The 21,661-nt window shown below is 35.9% G+C and overlaps 2 protein-coding genes across 6 annotated transcripts in view; one reads left to right on the plus strand and one right to left on the minus strand.

Annotated features, from left to right (window-relative positions):
* The window catches only part of LOC105227633 (GMP synthase [glutamine-hydrolyzing]), a 50,976-nt gene extending 32,555 nt beyond the window's left edge, over window positions 1-18,421 (minus strand). Inside the window, exon 1 of one of the 3 annotated variants that reach the window (XM_049462526.1) lies at window positions 18,306-18,421. The gene's annotated coding sequence lies outside the window, so the exon portion shown is untranslated. Of the gene's footprint in view, window positions 1-17,812; window positions 18,007-18,259 lie in introns of those variants that run through there. The other 2 variants (XM_049462527.1, XM_049462528.1) reach the window with 2 other exon arrangements.
* Window positions 18,422-19,192: 771 nt separating this feature from the next.
* Window positions 19,193-21,005, plus strand: LOC125775358 (uncharacterized). Of its 3 annotated transcripts, none has more exons than XM_049445870.1 (3): window positions 19,193-19,361; window positions 19,503-20,322; window positions 20,386-21,005. In XM_049445870.1, the coding sequence occupies exons 1-3, from the start codon at window positions 19,295-19,297 to the stop codon at window positions 20,405-20,407; spliced, it is 909 nt and encodes a 302-aa protein (XP_049301827.1). In that variant the 5' UTR covers window positions 19,193-19,294; the 3' UTR covers window positions 20,408-21,005. The 3 variants fall into 3 exon arrangements, with proteins under 3 accessions (XP_049301827.1, XP_049301825.1, XP_049301826.1); XM_049445868.1 differs by having other exon boundaries at window positions 19,203-19,361; window positions 19,503-20,326; window positions 20,386-21,000; XM_049445869.1 differs by having other exon boundaries at window positions 19,203-19,361; window positions 19,506-20,326; window positions 20,386-21,000.
* Window positions 21,006-21,661: the final 656 nt, after the last annotated feature.

Below are 21,661 nucleotides of genomic sequence, written 5' to 3' on the forward strand. Positions count from 1 at the left end.
TTTGTTTTGTATCAAATAATGCAAAAACTACTTTAATTTCATATATAACTGTCTTTGAAATCCATATATTCAAACAATAAGAAAAGCAAGCATGAAAAAAAATAAGTTTTACCATAATAAATAAATAAAAAAGGATTATACCGTCAACGCAAAATCTTTCAAAATTTCTTTTCTTCTGGTAAATGCCGGTATTGATTTTATCAGGATTAATATTTTTTTTTACGGCCGAAAGCCTCCCACGCTAAAAAGGAATTATATGCGAAGGAACTGAAGGCGCCTCGGTGTTTCAGAGTTCTACGCACCGAAATTGACCGGGATTTTATCCGGCCAAGGACTGTTTCTATGCGAAAAACTAATAATGTGTTATTTCCTGCAATTGATATATTATTTGTTTACTTTATTACCTTGATTCCTTTGTAAAATATGTAGATAAGATAACATTGATTTTTGATTAAAATGCAAATGTGAAAAAAAATATTTGAACAGTTAAATATTGAGGAAGTTATTTCTGAACAATTTATAAAAATAAATGGAAAGAAACGAATCAGTGAAGAGCTATTGGATTTAAAAATTGCAGAAATCATTATAAATCGGAAAACACGCACTTTAAATAGTTGAAATTCTCAAAAACCCTGCAAATATCTCAAAAACCATAAGAGGAAGGCAACTACAGCCATGATCACGCAAATAGCACACTTGGTCAAGCAATAATCGCTTATACAATTGAAAAAAATCGTTAAAAGAGTAAAAAAAAGGGGATTAAAATATGATTACTTGTTTATTAATTTATCTATTTAAATAAAAAGTAGCTAATAGAAATTCACGACTAATTAGTATTATTTGAAAAAGTTGAACTCCCTCTAAAATGGCTTGATCACCCACATAGCACATTTATTAGAAAGTGAAGATTTCTTTGCAAAAAATTATAAGGAGTTTTATTAGGGGCATGCGAATATTCGAAATTTCGAATTATTCGACGCGAATCGAACCGAATTATTCGATTCGAGATTCGACCCGAATATTCGCATTATTCGAATTATTCGAACTATTCGAATTACTCGAACTATTCGAATTACTCGAACTATTCGAATAGTTCGAATAATTCGAATAATTTTAATATTTGACTATTTGCATGATTTTTTAATTAGCGCCAGTAGTATCTGAATTTCTGTCATGCATCCGACGTACATTTGTCATTTTCGTTTAAAATTTTCAAAAAATCAATCGACCCATATATTCGCATTATTCGAATAGTTCGAATAATTCGAATAGTTCGAATTATTCGAACTATTCGAAATATTCGATATTTGACTCGAATATCGAATCGAATCCTTAGAATCGAAATCGAATCGAACTGGATTCGCATACCCCTAAGTTTTATTACTAATTAAGGCTGTCTACGATAAAGTGATTTAATTCGAGTGGAAATGGATCGAGGTAAGCACTGTAGTTAAAAAGACTACATATGAAGAAATACGGGAAAACTGTTGCAGAAATTGCCGTTTTATTGAATTGTTTCCGGAAAATGGTTTATAATGGTCTTAAACTCAAAAAAGATAACGAGATATATTTGACCAAAAACATAAAAAAAACTAAAACTACCGGGAAAGACAATTACTGAAGATAGAGCCGTAGTCTGGAAAAGCAAAGCCGACCCTTCTAAGTCTTCATGACAAATAATGAATAAGACGTTTAAATGAGGCCCAACTTTTTGGCTGTCCGAGTCGAAAAAAACACTTCTGTCAAAGCAGCATATCCAATCTACGTTTCGCGAAAACACGTAGGGATAAAGATCTTATTTTTGGGGAAAAAAGTACTATGAACGGATGAAACGAACATTAATATGGTCTTAATGGGATAAGTAATGTTCATCGTCCTAAAGGCCATTCCTTAAATCCCAGGTACACAAAAAAGACGATAAAATACTCAGGCGAAAATATGATATGGGGTGTCTTTTCCTGGCATGGCGTGGGCTCAATTATTCCCATTTAGGGGAAAATGGATCGATATAAATATTTCGACATATTAAGGAATAAAATGGAACCATTGCTTTCAATTGCATGTCCCTTCGCTGTACTTTTATGCAGAATAATGGCACAATGAAAATCACAAAGGATTGGCTTGAGAAAGACAAAATAAATGTTTTGGATTAGTCTGCGTTAAGCCCTGACTTTAATCCAATAGAAAACTTATGGAACGATGTTAACCTTAAAATTGCTGCTAAAAATTTTAAAATTGTGAGTATTTATGGGAAGGTATTAAGGAAGCTTGGTACTCCATGATGTGATGCTATAATTGAAAATCTAGAATATAAAACGTAAGCAAATTTTGACACCAAATCGTTGATTTGCAGGTTTGGTAAGATGTGCTATTTGGGCGACCAATTCATTTTTGAGGGAGTTCAAGTTTTTCAATTAATTCTAATTATTTGAGAATTGTTATATATATTTTTTTGTACTTAAGGGGTCAGTAAGGTAATCTGGCTTGTTTTTTTTTTTTTTAACTTTTTTTCATAGTAATTTTTATTCTATATACAATAGAACATTTTTCATATATCATGAGGTATATCGTGGAGTGTATAAACAAATTTTTTTAGAATTTTTTGATCATCTCTCGAAGAATGAGATGCGTTTTTCCACTGGCGGACACGATTTCTCATCGGAAACACAAAAACCAAATTTATTCTTAAAAAGTACGTGAATGGTTATCGTCCCGGCACAATTCCGATTACTTTGGCGCCGCGATCTGAAAGTACGGTTGAAAAGAGGAAGTCCTCCTGATTAAAAAATATATATATTTATAGGTACCGCAAACGGTTAGTTTACGAGATATTCGACTTTAAAGTTCAAAAATTCCCAAAATTTCAACAAGCTATTTCACCACGTTTTACACACTCTACGCACATTTTCACTTCAAATTAATTAAATTAAACTATAAAAATTTAAATAAATCCATATTTTACACTTTTTGCACGTTTTTTAGCTAAGAAATCTTTATTTTAAAAATTACATTTCACACTCGTAATAAACAACATTCATGTACTAACAACACAGTACAACAGCTAATCTGGGGGGTGAGAAATTCCAAGTCAGGGTGAGAGTTTTACTATACTGACCTAGCACCTAACTTGGAATTTCTCACCCCCCAGACAATAATCCCAAAAATGTTGAATTGCGATCGCAGTTCAAACCTGTGAATTGTGATCGCAGTTCGAACCTGCGAATTGCGATCGCAGTTCGAACCTGGGAATTGTGATCGCAGTTCGAACCTGTGAATTGCGATCGCAATCCGAACCTGTGAATTGTGATCGCAGTTCGAACCTGCGAATTGCGATAGCAGTTCACAATAAATTTGTGAAATTGTGATTTTTTAATAGTACAGTACATGCGATCACAATAGCAAATAGCAGAAAAGTAGCAGCTTTCTTCAGGGTATTTTGTATATACATATATGTATATGCGTTTTTTTTTTTCATTGGGGCTGTTTTTTTCTTTTTACGTGGCGGGTCCCAAACCCATCGCACAACCCTAAGTAGGGGATATTTCGCCTTCTCACTTTAGCTCGCCTTCAAACGGATGTTCTTAGGCTACCCAGAGGATACTTGGTCAAAGACCGGAAGTCGTGAGCTGCTTGAGTCATATGTAAAAGAATCGTTTCTGGCCACTCCCAAGTGAATGGCGATCAGAGAACTTTCCTCACTTGCGTGAACTTCTACACATGACTCCATCCATCGGGAAGGACCTCTCCGAGCCGTTCGATACCAAACGAGGTTTCAGACAAGGCGACTCCCTATCGTGCGACTTTTTCAATCTGCTGCTGGAGAAAATTATTAGAGCTGCAGAACTGAACCGAGCAGGTACAATCTTTTATAAGAGTGTACAGCTGCTGGCGTATGCCGATGATATTGATATCATCGGTCTCAACACCCGCGCCGTTAGTTCTGCTTTCTCCAGACTGAACAAGGAAGCAACGCAAATGGGTCTGGCAGTGAACGAGGGCAAGACGAAATATCTCCTGTCATCAAACAAACAGTCGTCGCACTCGCGACTTGGCACTCACGTCACTGTTGACAGTCATAACTTTGAAGTTGTAGATAATTTCGTCTATTTAGGAACCAGCATTAACACCACCAACAATGTCAGCCTAGAAATCCAACGCAGGATTACTCTTGCCAACAGGTGCTACTTTGGACTGAGTAGGCAATTGAAAAGTAAAGTCCTCTCTCGACGAACAAAAACCAAACTCTATAAGTCGCTCATAATTCCCGTCCTGCTATATGGTGCAGAGGCTTGGACGATGACAACAACCGATGAGTCGACGTTGCGAGTTTTCGAGAGAAAAGTTCTGCGGAAGATTTATGGTCCTTTGCGCGTTGGCCACGGCGAATACCGCATCCGATGGAACGATGAGCTGTACGAGATATACGACGACATCGACATAGTTCAGCGAATTAAAAGACAGCGGCTACGCTGGCTAGGTCATGTTGTCCGGATGGATGAAAACACTCCAGCTCTGAAAGTATTCGACGCAGTACCCGCCGCGGGAAGCAGAGGAAGAGGAAGACCTCCACTCCGGTGGAAGGACCAAGTGGAGAAGGACCTGGCCTCGCTTGGAATATCCAATTGGCGCCACGTAGCGAAGAGAAGAAACGATTGGCGCGCTGTTGTTGACTCGGCTATAATCGCGTAAGCGGTGTCTACGCCAGTAAAGAAGAAGAAGATATGTATATGCGTATATGCTATTTTTCGTCATAGTTTTGAGTATAACGTTCTTATTATTTTTAATAATAGCAGGAAATTTATCAAGGAAAAAAAGCGAAGTATGGCAGATGTTTGAAGTAGTAGATGAAATTTTTAATTTTACTTATTGTTAAAACCAAATTTGAAAGCTTTTGCGCTGAATTTAAAAAATGAGCTTAGAGTACAAATTGAAACTCTTTTCATGGTTGCAATATTCATAAATATTTAAATTAAGTTTTCAATAACACTTAGTAATAAATTATATGAATTTTAATAAAAATGGAGTTACTTTTACTGTTTTATATTTATTTATTCTTTTATTAAGATGCTCTTATAATGATTTCGTTTAACCGAATATTATTTAATTTTAAACAATAATTGTAATTAATTAATTTCAGAAAAAAATATGGAATACAAAAATTACGGGATTTTAATACTTTCCCAAAGAATAGGAAACTCCCGTTATTTATTTGGCCTTGAAAATATTATTAGCGGGTATTCAAAACATTCTGATGGATTATGGAATTCCGTCAAGTTTTTCTTTGAAAATATTAAAAGCGGATCATACCAACATACAAATGAACTATGCAATAAGCTCTAAGTTTCAGGTAGCCGAACCGCTCCAACATTTGGGAAAATGTAGTGAAAAGAAAGGCGGAAAAACTTGACTCGAGTTACAGGAACCAAAAGAGAATTTGCCGCCAATAACGACAAAAGGTTACGGCGTTCCCACGACAGTCGGGTCTACGTAACTGGAAGGGACCTGGACTTTTATTCGTCCAAACACTGTCAAATCGGCAGAATCTGCCACTACAACAACAACAACAAAAGGTCTCCGTTTGAACGTCGACTTAGTTGCGATCACAATAGCAATATAAAATCAGTGATTTAAAAATGAATCACTGAAATCACAGATATCGAAAAATCGCAATATCGCCCATCTCTACCTATAAGACACAAAACAATGTATCATCAAAAAAATGGAAATCGCTGTCAGATATAATGACCAATATTTAACCAATTTATAAAGAAAACTCAAAAAGGAGTACTACGCGAAAGTACTTCGGTCACCCCGGGTATTCGCTCGACAAGGATTATTTTTTTAGACGAAAAGAGTACTACGTAAAAGTACTTCGGTCACCCCGATATAATATAAGTTTTACAATACCATCATAGATTTTTACTTATTTATGTTTATTAAATATAAGTCACATATTATACATATACATACACAGCTGTGTTCCAAAATAATAGGAGTGCGTCTGAGGGAAATATTTAATCCAAAAAATTTAACATGTCAGACCATGAACGCCAAGCACTCTTCAAGAAATATTTCTAACGCTATTCCGCGAGTAAAACACAAAGCATAAACGTAAACTGTTATTTGCAATGTTATGAATTCATATCTGTGTCGGTCACTGAATTGCACAAAATGTTGGAAAGTATTTTTTATTATAGTTAATATAGAAGAAATCATCACGCAAAAAAAAAACAAAAGAAAATTCGTTAAGAATCCTACATATGTGGCAATGTTCGTTTTCCTAATTGTAAACAATCTAACCTTTGCAACGATTAGTGTGCTAAGTGATATTTAAATAAATAAATTTAGGTAAAATATTACAAAACTGAAGTGAAATGTGAACTTAATTCAATGTTTAGAGTGTATATTTAAATATACCATGTGAAAAATGTAAAAAAAAAATTAGTGAAACATAGAGAAATACCATGTGTTTTCAGTGTACTTTTTTGTATTTTTAATCGGGAATATTATAAAAAAAAAATATAAGTTATTTTTACACTATTTTTCCATATTTCTCCTCTGGAGAAGCTCCCCTATCCGCGCATACTCCATTTATATTGAAATTCGTTTTTCTTCCCCTCCGCCAAAGTAATCGGAATCGTGCCATCGTCCCTACTAGAATCTTTAAAAAATGTTGATAAATAAAAAAGTAATTATTTTTTTTTGTTTAAAATTTTCCCTATGTTTTTTACATACATTTTCTGAAAAAATTGTTAATATATTATAAAAAACAACTCTTATTTGCCATTTAGAACATACTGAATAGAGATCATCATAGATATTCGATATAATATAAGCATCTCAAACCAGAAAAGGTTAAAATTAGTAAATTTTACATAAATTTCGTAAATAGTCAACATATATTTTTATTTTTAATTATGTTTTTCGACTATGTTACATAAAATTTAATATTTGTTATCGACATATTTATTTTATTTCAAATATAAAAACATGTCTGAATAATGAAATGTAATAGATTTTGTGACTGTCTCTTACAGACTAGCAAAATCGTCTCATGTCAGAAAAATTTTTTCTTACTTTATGGGGCACAAAAAATCATCTGAAACAGTTTTTGAGTTACAGCCATTTAAAAGAGTAGCCGCTCGACAGTTAGAGAGTTGCATTGGAACTTTAAATTTTTCGAATTTGCTGCAGTGATTACTCAAAAACAAATGATCCTATCACTATCGAATTTTTTTTACATGTTCCATACATATATAGTTCTCCGTACAATGACCTATCGATTTTTGATCAGATCAAAAAATCGAATTTTGGCAGGCCAAAAACGACCAAAATTTTGGGCAAAATTCGACTATTTTTTTTAAAACGCCGCCATATTGTCAATTTTTGATTTTTTTTTTCGTAGGTCATTGTACAGACAATATTATCTAGTTTAACGAGAATTGTTTGTTTTAGATTTCATCCACGGAGTATGCCGGAATCACTGCAGCACTGTATATTCTTGAAACATGTATAAATATATTCTTAAAATTTTGAATTAATTGATAAAGTATTTTTTTAATAAAAATTCCCAAAAATCACCTTTTTTTAGGCCATCACACTAGGTGTGCCCCTTAAATCTCAAATTTAGAGACTTGGGACTTTATCACAATACAGAATCGTTAAGTGTGCTATTTAGCGCGATTCTGTAAGCAATCTTTAGTCATTTGTCTCAATTTGTGATTAGTTATTATTCACTAAACAGTCTCTAGCGTTGGTCTCAAAATATGAACTCAAATTTGAATCCTGATAGTTAGTAACAACACTAAAAATAACTCTTGTTTGCCATTTTGAATATACTGAATAGAGGTCGTTTTTTTATATTTTGTAAGCAACTCAAACACGAAAAGGTTAAAAGTAAATCAATTTTACATACATTTCGTAAATAATATGAAAACAAAGTCAACATATATTTTTATTAATATTGGTAATTATATTTTTCTATTATGTTGTAGAAAATTTAATATTTGTTATCAACATATTTATTTTCATTGAAGTGTAAAAACATCGCTCTGTAATAAAATGTTATAGATTTTGTGACTGTCACTTACAGAATAACAAAATCGTCTCAAGTCCCAAAAATTGACTGTATCACAGTACATAATCGCACGGATTGCGTGATCATGGCTGTACATATATACAGTGGCTCACAGAAGTATTTTGCATAACCCTTTTCATTCGTTTTATTGAAATTTTGGGTGCGATTTCAGTTATTTAAATGTGTATGTCTACTTATCCAAATTTTCTTTAGAAAAATCAGTAAACAAGGCAAATAAATATTGCCCCAATATCAGATTAAGTGGGCGACCAAAATTACTGGCAGTAACCAAAAATTTAACCCTGAACTTAAGAGCAGCGTTTCGCACAAAAATGTCAGATGGCTGAGAAATAACAATATACAAGACCGTGCTGCAATAAAAAAAACACTTATATCGATTATATATAAACAAGACATTATCGTTCGCTAATACCTATAAAATTAAAGGTTTTGACTTTTGGAAAACTGTCGAATGGTCATTGTTGCTGTAGTGGTAGAATTCTGACCAGTTGACAATCATTGGCCGGATACAAATCCGGGTCTGTTCCGGTTACGTAGGCCTGACTGTTGTGGGAACGAATCGTATGGCCGTCGTATGGTCTGTCGGAAAACAAGTGAAGAATTTAACATCAAAGCACCTGTTAAGCATTCTCAAGGAAAATTTACCGTCATGTCAAAAAACGAGTTTTTTTCAACACGACAAGCCACGACATTAATCGAAATGAAAATCTTTGGGCCCATCTAGAAAATAAAGTATGGAATCACCAATTTTCATGAAAAACCAAATCAAATCACCAAATGGGGTAAATTTTAGAAAAGCATCCCCCGAATGCGGGGTTAAAATGGGTATGTACGGATAGGGGAGGTCCTCCAGATCAAGAAAAAAAAATATATACAGTGTAATCCGTTTATAATGGACTCCACGGGACCATGTCAAATTGTCCATTATAACCGAGTGTCCATCTAATCAGAATATAAAATTTTTAACTCAAAAAGTCAATTCAATGTGTTTTTTTATTAAAGTAATAAAGTTTATGAATAAAAATACAAAATTAAGAACATAATAAGTTTAATTAAGTCTTATGAAAAAAGTCAGTGATTTTCTTTTGGGTGAATGCCTTATTGGCAAAATCTTTTTGTAGTTTGATTTCGAGTTTATTTAGCAAATTGATTGCATCTGAACTATTCTCTTTTTGTTGAAAATATAGCTTCAGTTTCCTAGAATAATTCATAGCGTCTTCTATTTTTATTATAGTTTCGGGCTGTGCTAAATCTTCATCACCGGAGTCTTCTTCAAGCAGCTCATGCAGAAAGTCTTGAATTAAGTCATTGTCTGAGTGTTCTTCTGTGGCTATAATATTCTCGTCAATCCTTGAATATTCATCAAAATTGCTCAAACCCACTACGTTATTAATTTCGATAATTTTGCTTAAAGGTTCATCGTCCTCCGGGTCGAAATCTAATCCATCAGGAATGTCTTTTACCAGACCAGCACGTCGAAAACAGTTTCTTATGGTTTCTTTAGAGACACTTTTCCATGCAACACTTAACATATTGACAGCATATAAAAGACTCACAGCTTTTGTCGGGTTTGCTTCTTCAGGAAGGTCCATAATTTTCATCAGAAGCTGCTTTCTATAAGATTGTTTCAAGCTATTAATGACGTCTTGATCCATAGGCTGAAGAACCGATGTAGTATTAGGCGGAAGAAAATGTAGTTTAATGTTGTGAAGATGAACTTGAGGATGAGCAGGGCAATTATCTACTAATAGCAAAAATTTAGTCTTGGCTTTTATAAGTTCACAATCCCATTTCTTTAAATAGTCAATAAAGGTCTGAGAAGTCATCCAGGATTTGTTGTTAGCACAATAATCTACCTGCAACGTTTTAACGTTTTTAAAGCATCTGGGGTTGTTATATTTTCCTGAAAGCAGACATTGTTCAGAAACAGCGGATTGTATTAAATTGTATTTAACCAATAATTTCCGTTTTACCGTGCCCGATGCATTAGCACAAATCATGGCAGTTATTCTTTCTTTAGACATTTTTCCACCACTGCATGTTTCACCTTTGATCTTATGTGTTTTGTCAGGCAGCATCTTATAGAAAATTCTCGTTTCGTCCGCGTTAAAAATGTTGTCCATGGAATAATTGTTACTTATTGTAGGCCAGGTTTGTAATAGCCAGTCATTTGTAACACTTTGGTCCACAGAAGCCGATTCACCACAAATTTTGCCGAAGCAAATATTATGTCTCTTTTTAAATCTGTCTAGCCATCCGGAACTGCATTTAAAATTAGCACCGATAGCTTCTCCGAATTCATTGGCTTTCATCATTAGCATTGGACCACTTACTGGAAAATTATTGGCCCTTTTCTGCTGAAACCATTTAAACAGTAATTCATCAACTTGAGGATGTATCGCAAATCTTATTTTTTTTCTCTTGTCGTTGACTTTCCAATCATTTTTAATTTTTTCCCGATTAATCCATATGTTCGAAACAGTCTGTTTTTTTAGGTTTTTGTTCAAGCAAATGTCAGCTTGGGAAGTTCATCCTTCAATTTCGCATATTATTGTATATTTTTCATGCAATGTAAATGCTCGCTATTTTTTTCCGACGTCACTTTCAGCACACCGCAGAAGTTGTTTACCTTCTTTGACTTATTTCCACGAAAAAATGAACATTTTCTGCTGCAGAGACTGATTGTGTCTCTTGATCGAATTCGGGGAAGTACAAAATTTTGCTTATTGCCAGCTTTGTTTTGAAATTTGATTTTGAAAGCTTCGGTTATAATGGACAAAATCCGATTTTATTGTCTATTATAACCGGAGCCCATTATTTATTTATTTAATAAACCATACGCCAATCGGCTTTATACATCGAATATTTAGTAAAAATATACAAAATGATATAGAGATATGAATGTGAAAAGTGATATATATACACAATCGGTTAAATGTAAGTAAAGAGTTAGTGGTAGATAAACAATAAATTTTTGGTTTGCGAGATGAAAGCTTGATATGTCCCTCCATAAAAATCAATGTCTGCGTGTAATGAGTTTACGAGATTAGCAATCCTATTATTTGGTCCGTGGTATACGTAGTTTCGTTGAGTCTTGGTTGTTTTTAACAGTCTGTTATGCCTGAGCGAGAGGCTAGCAGGTGCAAGCTCAAAACTGCTGAGTGCTTCTGAGGAGTCAATCAGACCGTTGACAATTTTGTAGAAAAATGCCGCATCAGCGACCATCCGACGCGAGGTTAAGCTATTGAGTCTGAAACGGGAGCGGATGTCCTCAGTGGAGAGTCCCCGCATCCTTAACGAATGATGGAACAACAATGTCTTGCAGAATTTGTTTTGAATTCTCTCAACTCGGTTGATTTGTGTATCCGTATATGGAGACCAGATAACACAGCCATACTCTAATATAGGCAGTACAAGTGAACGGTATAGTGTGACCAGAGAATTCGGGTTGTTGAAATCCCTTCCTGTTCTGTTGATGAGTCCAAGCACTTTAAAAGATTGCACAGTTATTTTGTCAATATGTTTTGCAAATGTGAGTTTGTTGTCTATAGTAATTCCTAGATCCTTGATTTCGGTTAATTCCTGTAGATACTCGTTGTTGAGTTTGTAGTTGGGGACGATGTTGTTATGAGAGCGTGAGAAGGATACGACAGCGCATTTTTTCGCATTGAGATCGAGATTATTTTTAAGGCACCAGGTTGTTAAGCAGTCGATATCTTGTTGTAGTTGTGTGACGTCGGAATCGTTTGAAACAATTCTGAATATTTTCAAATCATCGGCATATAGCAGACATTCAGACTGTATGTTGTGTACAATGTCATTGATGAAAATATTAAAGAGTAGTGGTCCTAAATGCGATCCCTGAGGAACTCCAGATGTGACCTCATATTCTCTAGACAGATGTCCGTCAACCCTGACTTGTAGGCACCTGTCAGTTAAATATGAGTTGAGCCAATCTAGTGCGGTGCCATTGACGCCATATTTATTTAGTTTTGAGACGAGTATCATATGGTCAACCCGGTCAAACGCTTTACTAAAATCGGTGTAGATTGAATTATAACGGAGTCTATTTTAACCGAGTTTTTTACATATGTTTGAACTGGGACTTGACAAAGAGGTACATAATAACAGAGTTTCCATCTTAAGCGAGTCCATTATAAATGGATTACACTGTACATATAGTCAGCGGCAACTATATATATACAATGGCGGACGAAAGTCTACATACACCCCCTGTTTTCTTTGATGTGAGAGTACAAAAAGGAGGATGGAGTCATGTGTAGAAGTTCACGCATGTGAGGAAAGTTCTCTGATCGCCATTCACTTGGGAGTGGCCAGAAACGATTCTTTTACATATGACTCAAGCAGCTCACGACTTCCGGTCTTTGACCAAGTATCCTCTGGGTAGCCTAAGAACATCCGTTTGAAGGCGAGCTAAAGTGAGAAGGCGAAATATCCCCTACTTAGGGTTGTGCGCTGGGTTTGGGACCCGCCACGTTAAAAAACACCCCCAATGAAAAAGCAAACACAGCCTCGGATGAGAGACCCCCCTTTTGATGACGACCATGGCAAACGAAATAAGGACTATGATTTGAGGGCATGCACCTGGAATGTCCGGTCCCTTAATTGGGAAGGTGCCGCTGCACAGCTGGTAGATGTCCTCGTAAAGATAAAGGCTGACATCAGCGCCATCCAAGAAATGCGATGGACGGGACAAGGACAGAGACGAGTAGGTCCTTGTGACATTTACTACAGTGGCCATATAAAGGAGCGCAAGTTTGGTGTTGGATTCGTGGTGGGAGAGAGACTCCGTCGCCGAGTACTATCATTCACTCCGGAGAATGAACGTCTAGCCACAATCCGTATCAAAGCGAGGTTCTTCAACATATCGCTGATTTGCGCCCACGCCCCGACCGAAGAGAAGGACGATGTGACCAAAGATGCCTTTTATGAGTGCTTGGAGCGCACTTATGAGAGATGCTCCCGCCACGATGTCAAAATCGTGCTTGGCGACTTCAACGCCAGGGTGTGCAAAGAAGGTATGTTTGCCACTACGGTCGGTAAATTCAGCCTCCACGAGGAAACATCCCCAAATGGGTTGAGGCTGATCGACTTCGCCGGGGCCCGAAATATGGTTATCTGTAGTACTAGATTCCAGCATAAGAAGATACATCAAGCTACCTGGCTGTCTCCGGATTGAAAAACCACCAACCAGATCGATCATGTTGTGATAGACGGAAGACACGTCTCCAGTGTTTTAGATGTGCGTGCGCTCCGAGGTCCTAAAATCGACTCGGACCACTATATTGTTGCAGCCAATATTCGCACTCGCCTTTGTGCAGCAAAAAACGCACGCCAACAAACACAAGGAAGGTTCGACGTCGAGAAGCTGCAATCACAACAGACAGCCGAAAGATTTTCCACTCGGCTTGCACTCCTGCTCTCTGAGAGCACTCGTCAACAACTCGGTATAAGGGAACTGTGGGACGGCATTTCAAACTCCTTACGTACAGCTGCAACCGAAACCATTGGTTCTCGAAAAGTGCAAAAGAACAGCTGGTACGACGAGGAGTGCCGTGTCGCAGCGGAGAGAAAACAGGCTGCCTACCTCGCAACGTTACGATCGACCAAAACACGTGCGGGGTGGGATAGATACCGAGAGTTGAAGAGGGAAGCGAGACGCATTTGCAGACAGAAGAAGAAAGAGGCCGAAATGCGTGAGTTCGAACAGCTTGATAAGCTGGCCGACAGGGGTAATGCTCGAAAATTTTACGAAAAAAATGCGGCGGATTACAGAAGGTTTCAAGACCGGAGCATACTCTTGTAGAACCCCCAAAGGTGATCTCGCCACCGATGCCCAGAGCATACTTAGATTATGGAGGGAACACTTCTCCAGCCTGCTGAATGGCAGTGAACGCATAACACCAGGAGAAGGCGAACCCGATTCCCCAATCGATGACGATGGAGCAGACGTTCCATTACCCGGCCATGAAGAAGTTCGAATAGCAGTTGCCCGCCTGAAGAACAAAGCGGCAGGGGCCGACGGATTGCCGGATGAAAGCATGCCCAACGATTGGAATTTAAGAGTGCTATGCCCAATCCATAAAAAAGGAGACCCCACAATATGCGCCAACTACCGTGGGATAAGCCTCCTCAACATCGCGTACAAAGTTCTGTCGAGCGTATTGTGTGAAAGATTAAAGCCCACCGTCAACAAACTGATTGGACCTTATCAGTGTGGCTTCAGACCTGGTAAATCAACAACCGACCAGATATTCACCATGCGCCAAATCTTGGAAAAGACCCGTGAAAGGAGAATCGACACTCACCACCTATTCGTCGATTTCAAAGCTGCTTTCGACAGCACGAAAAGGAGCTGCCTTTATGCCGCGATGTCTGAATTTGGTATCCCCGCAAAACTAATACGGCTGTGTAAACTGACGTTGAGCAACACGAAAAGCTCCGTCAGGATCGGGAAGGACCTCTCCGAGCCGTTCGATACCAAACGAGGTTTCAGACAAGGCGACTCCCTATCGTGCGACTTTTTCAATCTGCTGCTGGAGAAAATTATTAGAGCTGCAAAACTGAATCGAGCAGGTACAATCTTTTATAAGAGTGTACAGCTGCTGGCGTATGCCGATGATATTGATATCATCGGCCTCAACACCCGCGCCGTTAGTTCTGCTTTCTCCAGACTGAACAAGGAAGCAACGCAAATGGGTCTGGCAGTGAACGAGGGCAAGACGAAATATCTCCTGTCATCAAACAAACAGTCGTCGCACTCGCGACTTGGCTCTCACGTCACTGTTGACAGTCATAACTTTGAAGTTGTAGATAATTTCGTCTATCTTGGAACCAGCGTAAACACCACCAACAATGTCAGCCTGGAAATCCAACGCAGGATTACTCTTGCCAACAGGTGCTACTTCGGACTGAGTAAACAATTGACAAGTAAAGTCCTCCCTCGACGAACAAAGACCAAAATCATAAGTCGCTCATAATTCCCGTCCTGCTATATGGTGCAGAGGCTTGGACGATGACAACAACCGATGAGTCGACGTTACAAGTTTTCGAGAGAAGGGTTATGCGAAAGACTTATGGTCCTTTGCGCATTGGCCACGGCGAATATCGCATTCTATGGAACGATGAGCTGTACGAGATATACGACGAATTGACATAGTTCAGCGAATTAAAAGGCAGCGGCTACGCTGGCTAGGTCATGTTGTCCGGATGGATGAAAAAACTCCAGCTCTGAAAGTATTCGACGCAGTACCCGCCGTGGGAAGCAGAGGAAGAGGAATACCTCCACTCCGGTGGAAGGACCAAGTGGAGAAGGACCTGGCCTCGCTTGGAATATCCAATTGGCGCCACGTAGCGAAGGGAAGAAACGACTGGCGCGCTGTTGTTGACTCGGCTATAATCGCGTAAGCGGTGTCTACGCTAGTAAAGAAGAAGAGAGTACAAAAACCTTTTAGAAAAATGTGTTGATACAGTTTTATTCTAATCTTCTTTCTAATAACAATAAACTTAAAAAATCGATTAATTAATGTAAAACTACAAATTTATGGAATATAAACTCAAATATTGTGTTGACAAAAGTCTTCATACAGTACAAAAATATCTTAGTTCAGTGCGAAAACTTTACAAAATGCTAGTTATTAAGATGTTTTAGTATTTAGTTGGGCCCCCATTGGCATCTATAACTGCTTGAAGACGCCATGGCATTGATTCTGCTAAATTTGTCAACGCTGCAGAAGTAATGCTGGTTCCAATATGCGCTCTTAGAGTATAGCAGAGCTAGAAATTTGGTGCTTTCTAATTCTACGCTCCAAAATCTCCCAGACATGTTCAATAATATTCATATTTGGACTTTGAGGTGGTGTATTTAATTGCCTTGGAGTATAATAAAGCAACCAGTCCTTAACAATTTGCGCCGCATGCATCGGATCGTTATTTTGTTGAAATATCCAACCGGAACCGAGCTCTAAATAATCCACCAATTTCACCATATGACTTTTTTCTTTTCTTTCTTTTATCACCAAATTTCTTACATCAGTTGATATTTCAATTCGAGCAGCCATTATAGTTATTGACGTGTTTAAACCACAACTAAATTCAATAAATATCAAACAATAAACATATTGAAATAAAAGAAAAAGGTACCTTACTGCTAATATAACAATGTACAAAGTATCAGAATCGAACTGTATGTAGACTTTTGTCAAAGCAATTTTTTAGTTTTTCTTCCATAAATTTGTTGTTTTATTTTAAATAATGCATTTTTTTTAGTTAATTGTTATTATAATAAATATTAGAATAAAACTGTATAAACACATTTTTCTAAAAACTTTTTGTACTCTCATATCAATGAAAATAGGGGGTGTATGTAGACTTTTGTCCGCGACTGTATATATATATACTATATGCCGCTGACTTATGGTTTTTGAGATATTTGCATTTAAAATTCAAAAATTCAACTATTTAAAACGCGTGTTTTTCCCGATTTATATTTGATTTTACAGTTAAATTTTTAACTTTTTAGAAGCTGTCTGTAAAAATAATGGCTTTCGTACGAAATACTAAATAATTTTTACTTATTTCCCTATATGATTACTACTCAAGGAAAAATACTTTTCTGAGTCAATAATTCTGAATATTTTTAGGTTTTGTTAAGTGTTAAATGAGAAATGAAATAGTTTTTAAGTTTATATAATGATATATTAATTTAAAGTATTTATCTTATTAATTTCTTGAAAAGGTTATTAAAAATTACGACTGGGATTTAGAATGGCCTCCCCCGATTTCTTGGTTAAAATGGGTATGTACGGATACAGGATGTCCTCCAGATCAAGAAAAAAAAATATATATATCGTCACCTGAAATGCAAATTAACGTAACAACATTTTCAGAAATTTACAGTGGCATGAATGAAACACGGAATAAAATGGAACATGAGTGAAACAAAATATTAATATTGGTTAAAACTGGTTTATATATGACCGCAGAACCAGAAAATGTTGACCATAATTAATATTATGTATACAATTTGAAGTAGTGAAGCGTAATCAATAAGACACTCAATTTCGAATTTTTTGATGATACGTTATTTTGCATTTCAGGTGAAGATATATAGCTGACCTATGGTTTTTTATGTAAAGATTTACAAAGTATGTAATTAACAATCAAAAGTAATTAAAAAGATTACTGGTGGTTTTTATAATTCATAAGTAATATATGTGGGTGAAAATGTATCCATAATTGGTTTCGTACAATGCACAACAGATAAAAATACACTAGCATATATTTAGAAATTTTCAAAAAATAGCATTTTTTTAAAGTGAATTTTTGGAAAAATTTGTGAACCGATTTTTATAAAATATGTTTTAAAAAGTTTAAAGTTCGATAATTTAATCATACATGCGTGTTTAAAATTTTCAATTTGGTTCTCTTGTTTAGGTACAGTGAGCCAAAATTAACCGGCGCGATACTAAACTCAACCCGTTCAAAAATTCAACTATTTAAAACACGTTTCTCCGGTTTATAATGAATTTTACATTTATATTTTTAACTTTTATAAACACTAACATGCAATACTAAAATTTACCCTAAATTATTTAAAAAATATAGAAACATGAAGTTTTAATCAATAATTTTCTCATGCAAAAAAAATATTATAATTTCTTAATCTGAAGAACGCCTTTAATCCGTACGTACCAATTTTTACACTCAAATCATGGGAAGTGGTATTCACACTCCACGAAAGAAAGGTATCAAAATCTCATTAGCATAACCAACTACAGAAGAAAACGTGTTGTCCAAGACGGAACGATACAATTCCTTTGACATTCCACAATGTCCTCTCATCCATAAATACCCATATAGGTGATCTCTTTGAGTGCGAACCGGTGGAAACTATTCTGAACAAGGCGAGAGTTTGACCTAATTTTACAGAACCAGAATCTCTTAAATAAACATTTAGCCAAAGTTAACAGAAAGTTGACGCAAAATTTCTATTAGTTATCATTTAACTAAAATGTAGAAAAATAAGTTAACCAAAATACTACGCGAAATGTGCAATCACCGTTGACCTTAATTCTGATTCCAATACAACATTTCATAACCACTACAATGCTCTTCAATTACATTCACTTCATTCCCTACCCTATAGTAATTATAACATCTTAATATTCAACGCTAAACTTCGTACCTTTAACACATTTCAAAAAAGACTACTGAGTTTAGTTATTAATTAATCGATATACTATTATATGTATATATTCCGCCAAACACCAACGTTTACGGGGCATCTCGACAGGATAGAATATATAGAATACTAGCTGCATTGCCGTGCCCTTTGCGTGTGGAGTCTCCACATTGCTCATAGCTTACTAGATATAGAATACTATCTAGTTTGCCATGTATGGTAAGCTAGAAGCTGTCACTTCAGCAGTTTGACAGCGCAGTTTTCATTTCTATGAAAATTTTGTAGAAGCAACAAATCCCATTTGTACATATGCCGATGGCATTTTCAATTTGGCAATATGAAATTTAGAAGAGCAAGTATTTATTAAGGCGGTTGTGTTATATCATAAAAATAAAGTACATGTTCAAAATAACATTTTTCCAAAAAATTAATATTTAGTTTAATATGGTTAATTTACAGAAACATTATGCTAATTGGGTTGAAAATGAGCGAAGTCTTAAATTTAATAAATTTATACAAGCATAAATCAAAATATTATTGCGCATTGTAAATTTATTGTTTCAATCGGTATATAAAATTTATGCCGCAATTATTAGACGAGTATAATAGTCCAAAAATATGAATTCTTATTTTTCCCAGAAGTACATTTGTATAAAAAGAATCTTTCTCCTTTTTTTACTATCTTTATCTATTTTTCCCAGTAATACATTTGTAAAAAAGGGATCTTTATCCTTTTCTTATTATCTTATTTTTTCCAGAAACACATTTGTAAAAAAAAAGGATCTTTATCTATGTTATGTTTTTCTTTTTCCCAGATCTACATTTGCAAACAAAAGGATCGTAATCCTTTTTTTATTTTCGCCTTTGCGCTAATGATTCTATCATGACAGCAAATGCCCATATACAGATTTGGTAATGGTAATAGCAATTCGTTTCACAGCTAGTATTCTATAAATTCTATCCTGTCGAGATGCCCCGTAACGAGGCAGGCAATGATTTTATCTAACCTTTATGTCAACAGCAGAACTTTTTTACGCACGTCAACAGCAACACACCCGGGTATGTACATACGTTTTGTATGGCAAATGGCATGCCGTTATAACTCGGCAGGTACACATTCAACTAATCGCTTGCGATTCAGATTTTTTTACTAATAATTCAATAATAATATTTCTAATAATTCAATAAATAATGATTCAGTAGTTGGTGACGAGGCTTTAGATGAATGTGTAGGTGATATTCGTGGTGATGACTCAGACTTAGAAGAGCCCACGTTACCAGAATATGACCCAGAGGACGACAGTGATTCTGATGAAGAACTTGAAGATGCACCAATTGAAGCTGGGGAATATTTTACTGCCAGAGATGGTAATGTTTGGTCTTCGATACAACCACAACCTGTAAGATTCCGTACGCACAACATTCTAAGAAGTGCACAATCTGTACCAGTACGGGCAACGCAAGGTTTGACCATTTCAGAAACGTTCAAACTGATAATGTCAGACGAAATATGCGACATAATTTTTCGTGAATCAAATCGAAAGGCAAGGCAATTCTTTTATGATGACAATGCAAAACATCCAACAAGAGAACCGAGATCATGGATTTCCATAACAGAAAGTGAATTTGATGCATATTTGGGCATACTTTTGCTAAGTGGCGTTACACATTCTGGTTACGTGCATACGAAAGATTTTTGGAATACTAAATCACATCCATTATATCGTGCTGCAATGAGTGTACGACGATTTTGGGAAATTAGCCGCTTCATTCGTTTTGATAATGGAAACACACGCCAGCAACGCAAACAAACAGACAAAGCAGCAGCAATATCGGACGTTTTTTTGATGCTAAACAGCTGTCTTCGTAGATATTACGTGGCAGAAGCCAACGTCACCGTAGTTGAACAATTGTATGCTTATCGTGGTGGAACTGGCTTCACGCAATACATACCATCAAAACCTGCCAAATATGTGATAAAAGTGTGGTGGGTGTGCGACTCCATTTCGTCCTATCCATTGCAGGTACTATCAATATTGTTGAAAGTATAAATAACTAAATTGAATTTAATTTTTCAATGCAGGGACAAATCTATACAGGAATAGCACCGTCTGGTGAACGTGAAAGAAACGTTGATGAAAGAATAGTCAAAGATTTATGTATCAACCTTTTTGATGAAAGTGGAAGAAATATTGTATGTGACAACTTTTTCACTAGCTACAACTTGGCAAAATCTTTGATGATAGACAATAATTTATCCATCGCCATCGAAGCCATGATAGGTAGGCCCATCCGAGTTGTGGATGATGGAGCACATGGAGCGGAGTACGGGACGCCAAAAAGTAAAGGAGAATTGCTACATCTGCTCCAAACGACGCCCTACTCGTCATGCACATTATGCAACAAACCAGTGTGCGCAGAGCATTCCAAAGACTTGCCGCAATGCGATAGATGTAATTGAATTTCAATAATTTTAAATTTTTTTGTAGTTTTTTTTAATATTTTTTTATAAGTATTTTATAATTTATAATAATTTTTATGCCATAAGTATTTTTTTCACTCAAAATAAACTATATTTTTCAAATATTATCATATTTGCATGCGTTTTACTATACATATGGTATGGTATACCCAGGTATGTATGCTGTTGACGTAAGGGTGCAACTTTGTAAATGGGCTTTATCTTCCAAACGGATGATCCAATCCTAACCAAAAGTGAGACTATTGCGTAAAACAGTTTTCGCTAGGATATCGCGAAATTTCAAGTCGATCCGATTATCCAGTTCAGAGTTACAGCGTTTTGAAAACGCAAAACATACCCAGGTATGTTGCCGTTGACATAAGGGCTAAACAACTTTATTGCTATCAAGAATGTTTTGAAGTAGTTATTCAAGAGGTTAGGGGTAGTCAGAGGCACGAAAACATGCGAATTTTCAGTATTTGTTTTGCTATTATATCATGTTATTTAACAAAAGTAGTAATATGGCATTATTATAGAATGTGTTGACTTGAAATTACGAAAATTTCCAAAAAAAATTTTAATTTTCAAATTTATAGTTTTCAAATTTATAGTTCCAAAAAAAGGTGACAGCCATAAGTCCTTGGAGAGTCATCTAAAATCAATCGGACAAAAAAATTTGTTTTATAAATAGATACTAATAAAATCCCTCGATCAGGACCGAGTTTATTATGTATTCTAAAGGCTGCATAAATTTCATTAAAATCTACTGAACGGTTTTCGAGTTACAGTTGTTACCAGTTTAAAAAACATAGTTTTGAGAAAACGCGTTTAAAGTTTCACACTAGCGCTTTGAAGTGCCCGAGCTCTCTTTCTTATTTCTGGAATAACTCAAAAACTA

This window comes from Bactrocera dorsalis, chromosome 1 (genome assembly GCF_023373825.1).
Source record: "Bactrocera dorsalis isolate Fly_Bdor chromosome 1, ASM2337382v1, whole genome shotgun sequence".
Classification (NCBI taxonomy): domain Eukaryota; kingdom Metazoa; phylum Arthropoda; class Insecta; order Diptera; family Tephritidae; genus Bactrocera; species Bactrocera dorsalis.

Excerpts from the sequence above, each read along its gene's own strand:
- LOC125775358 (XM_049445868.1), top strand. The coding sequence starts at position 19,295 with ATGATTTTATCTAACCTTTATGTCAACAGCAGAACTTTTTTACGCACG. Across the intron at positions 19,362-19,502 it reads GTCAACAGCAACACACCCGG|TAGTTGGTGACGAGGCTTTA; the intron begins GTATGTACATAC and ends ATAATGATTCAG. Across the intron at positions 20,327-20,385 it reads TTTCGTCCTATCCATTGCAG|GGACAAATCTATACAGGAAT; the intron begins GTACTATCAATA and ends TTTTCAATGCAG.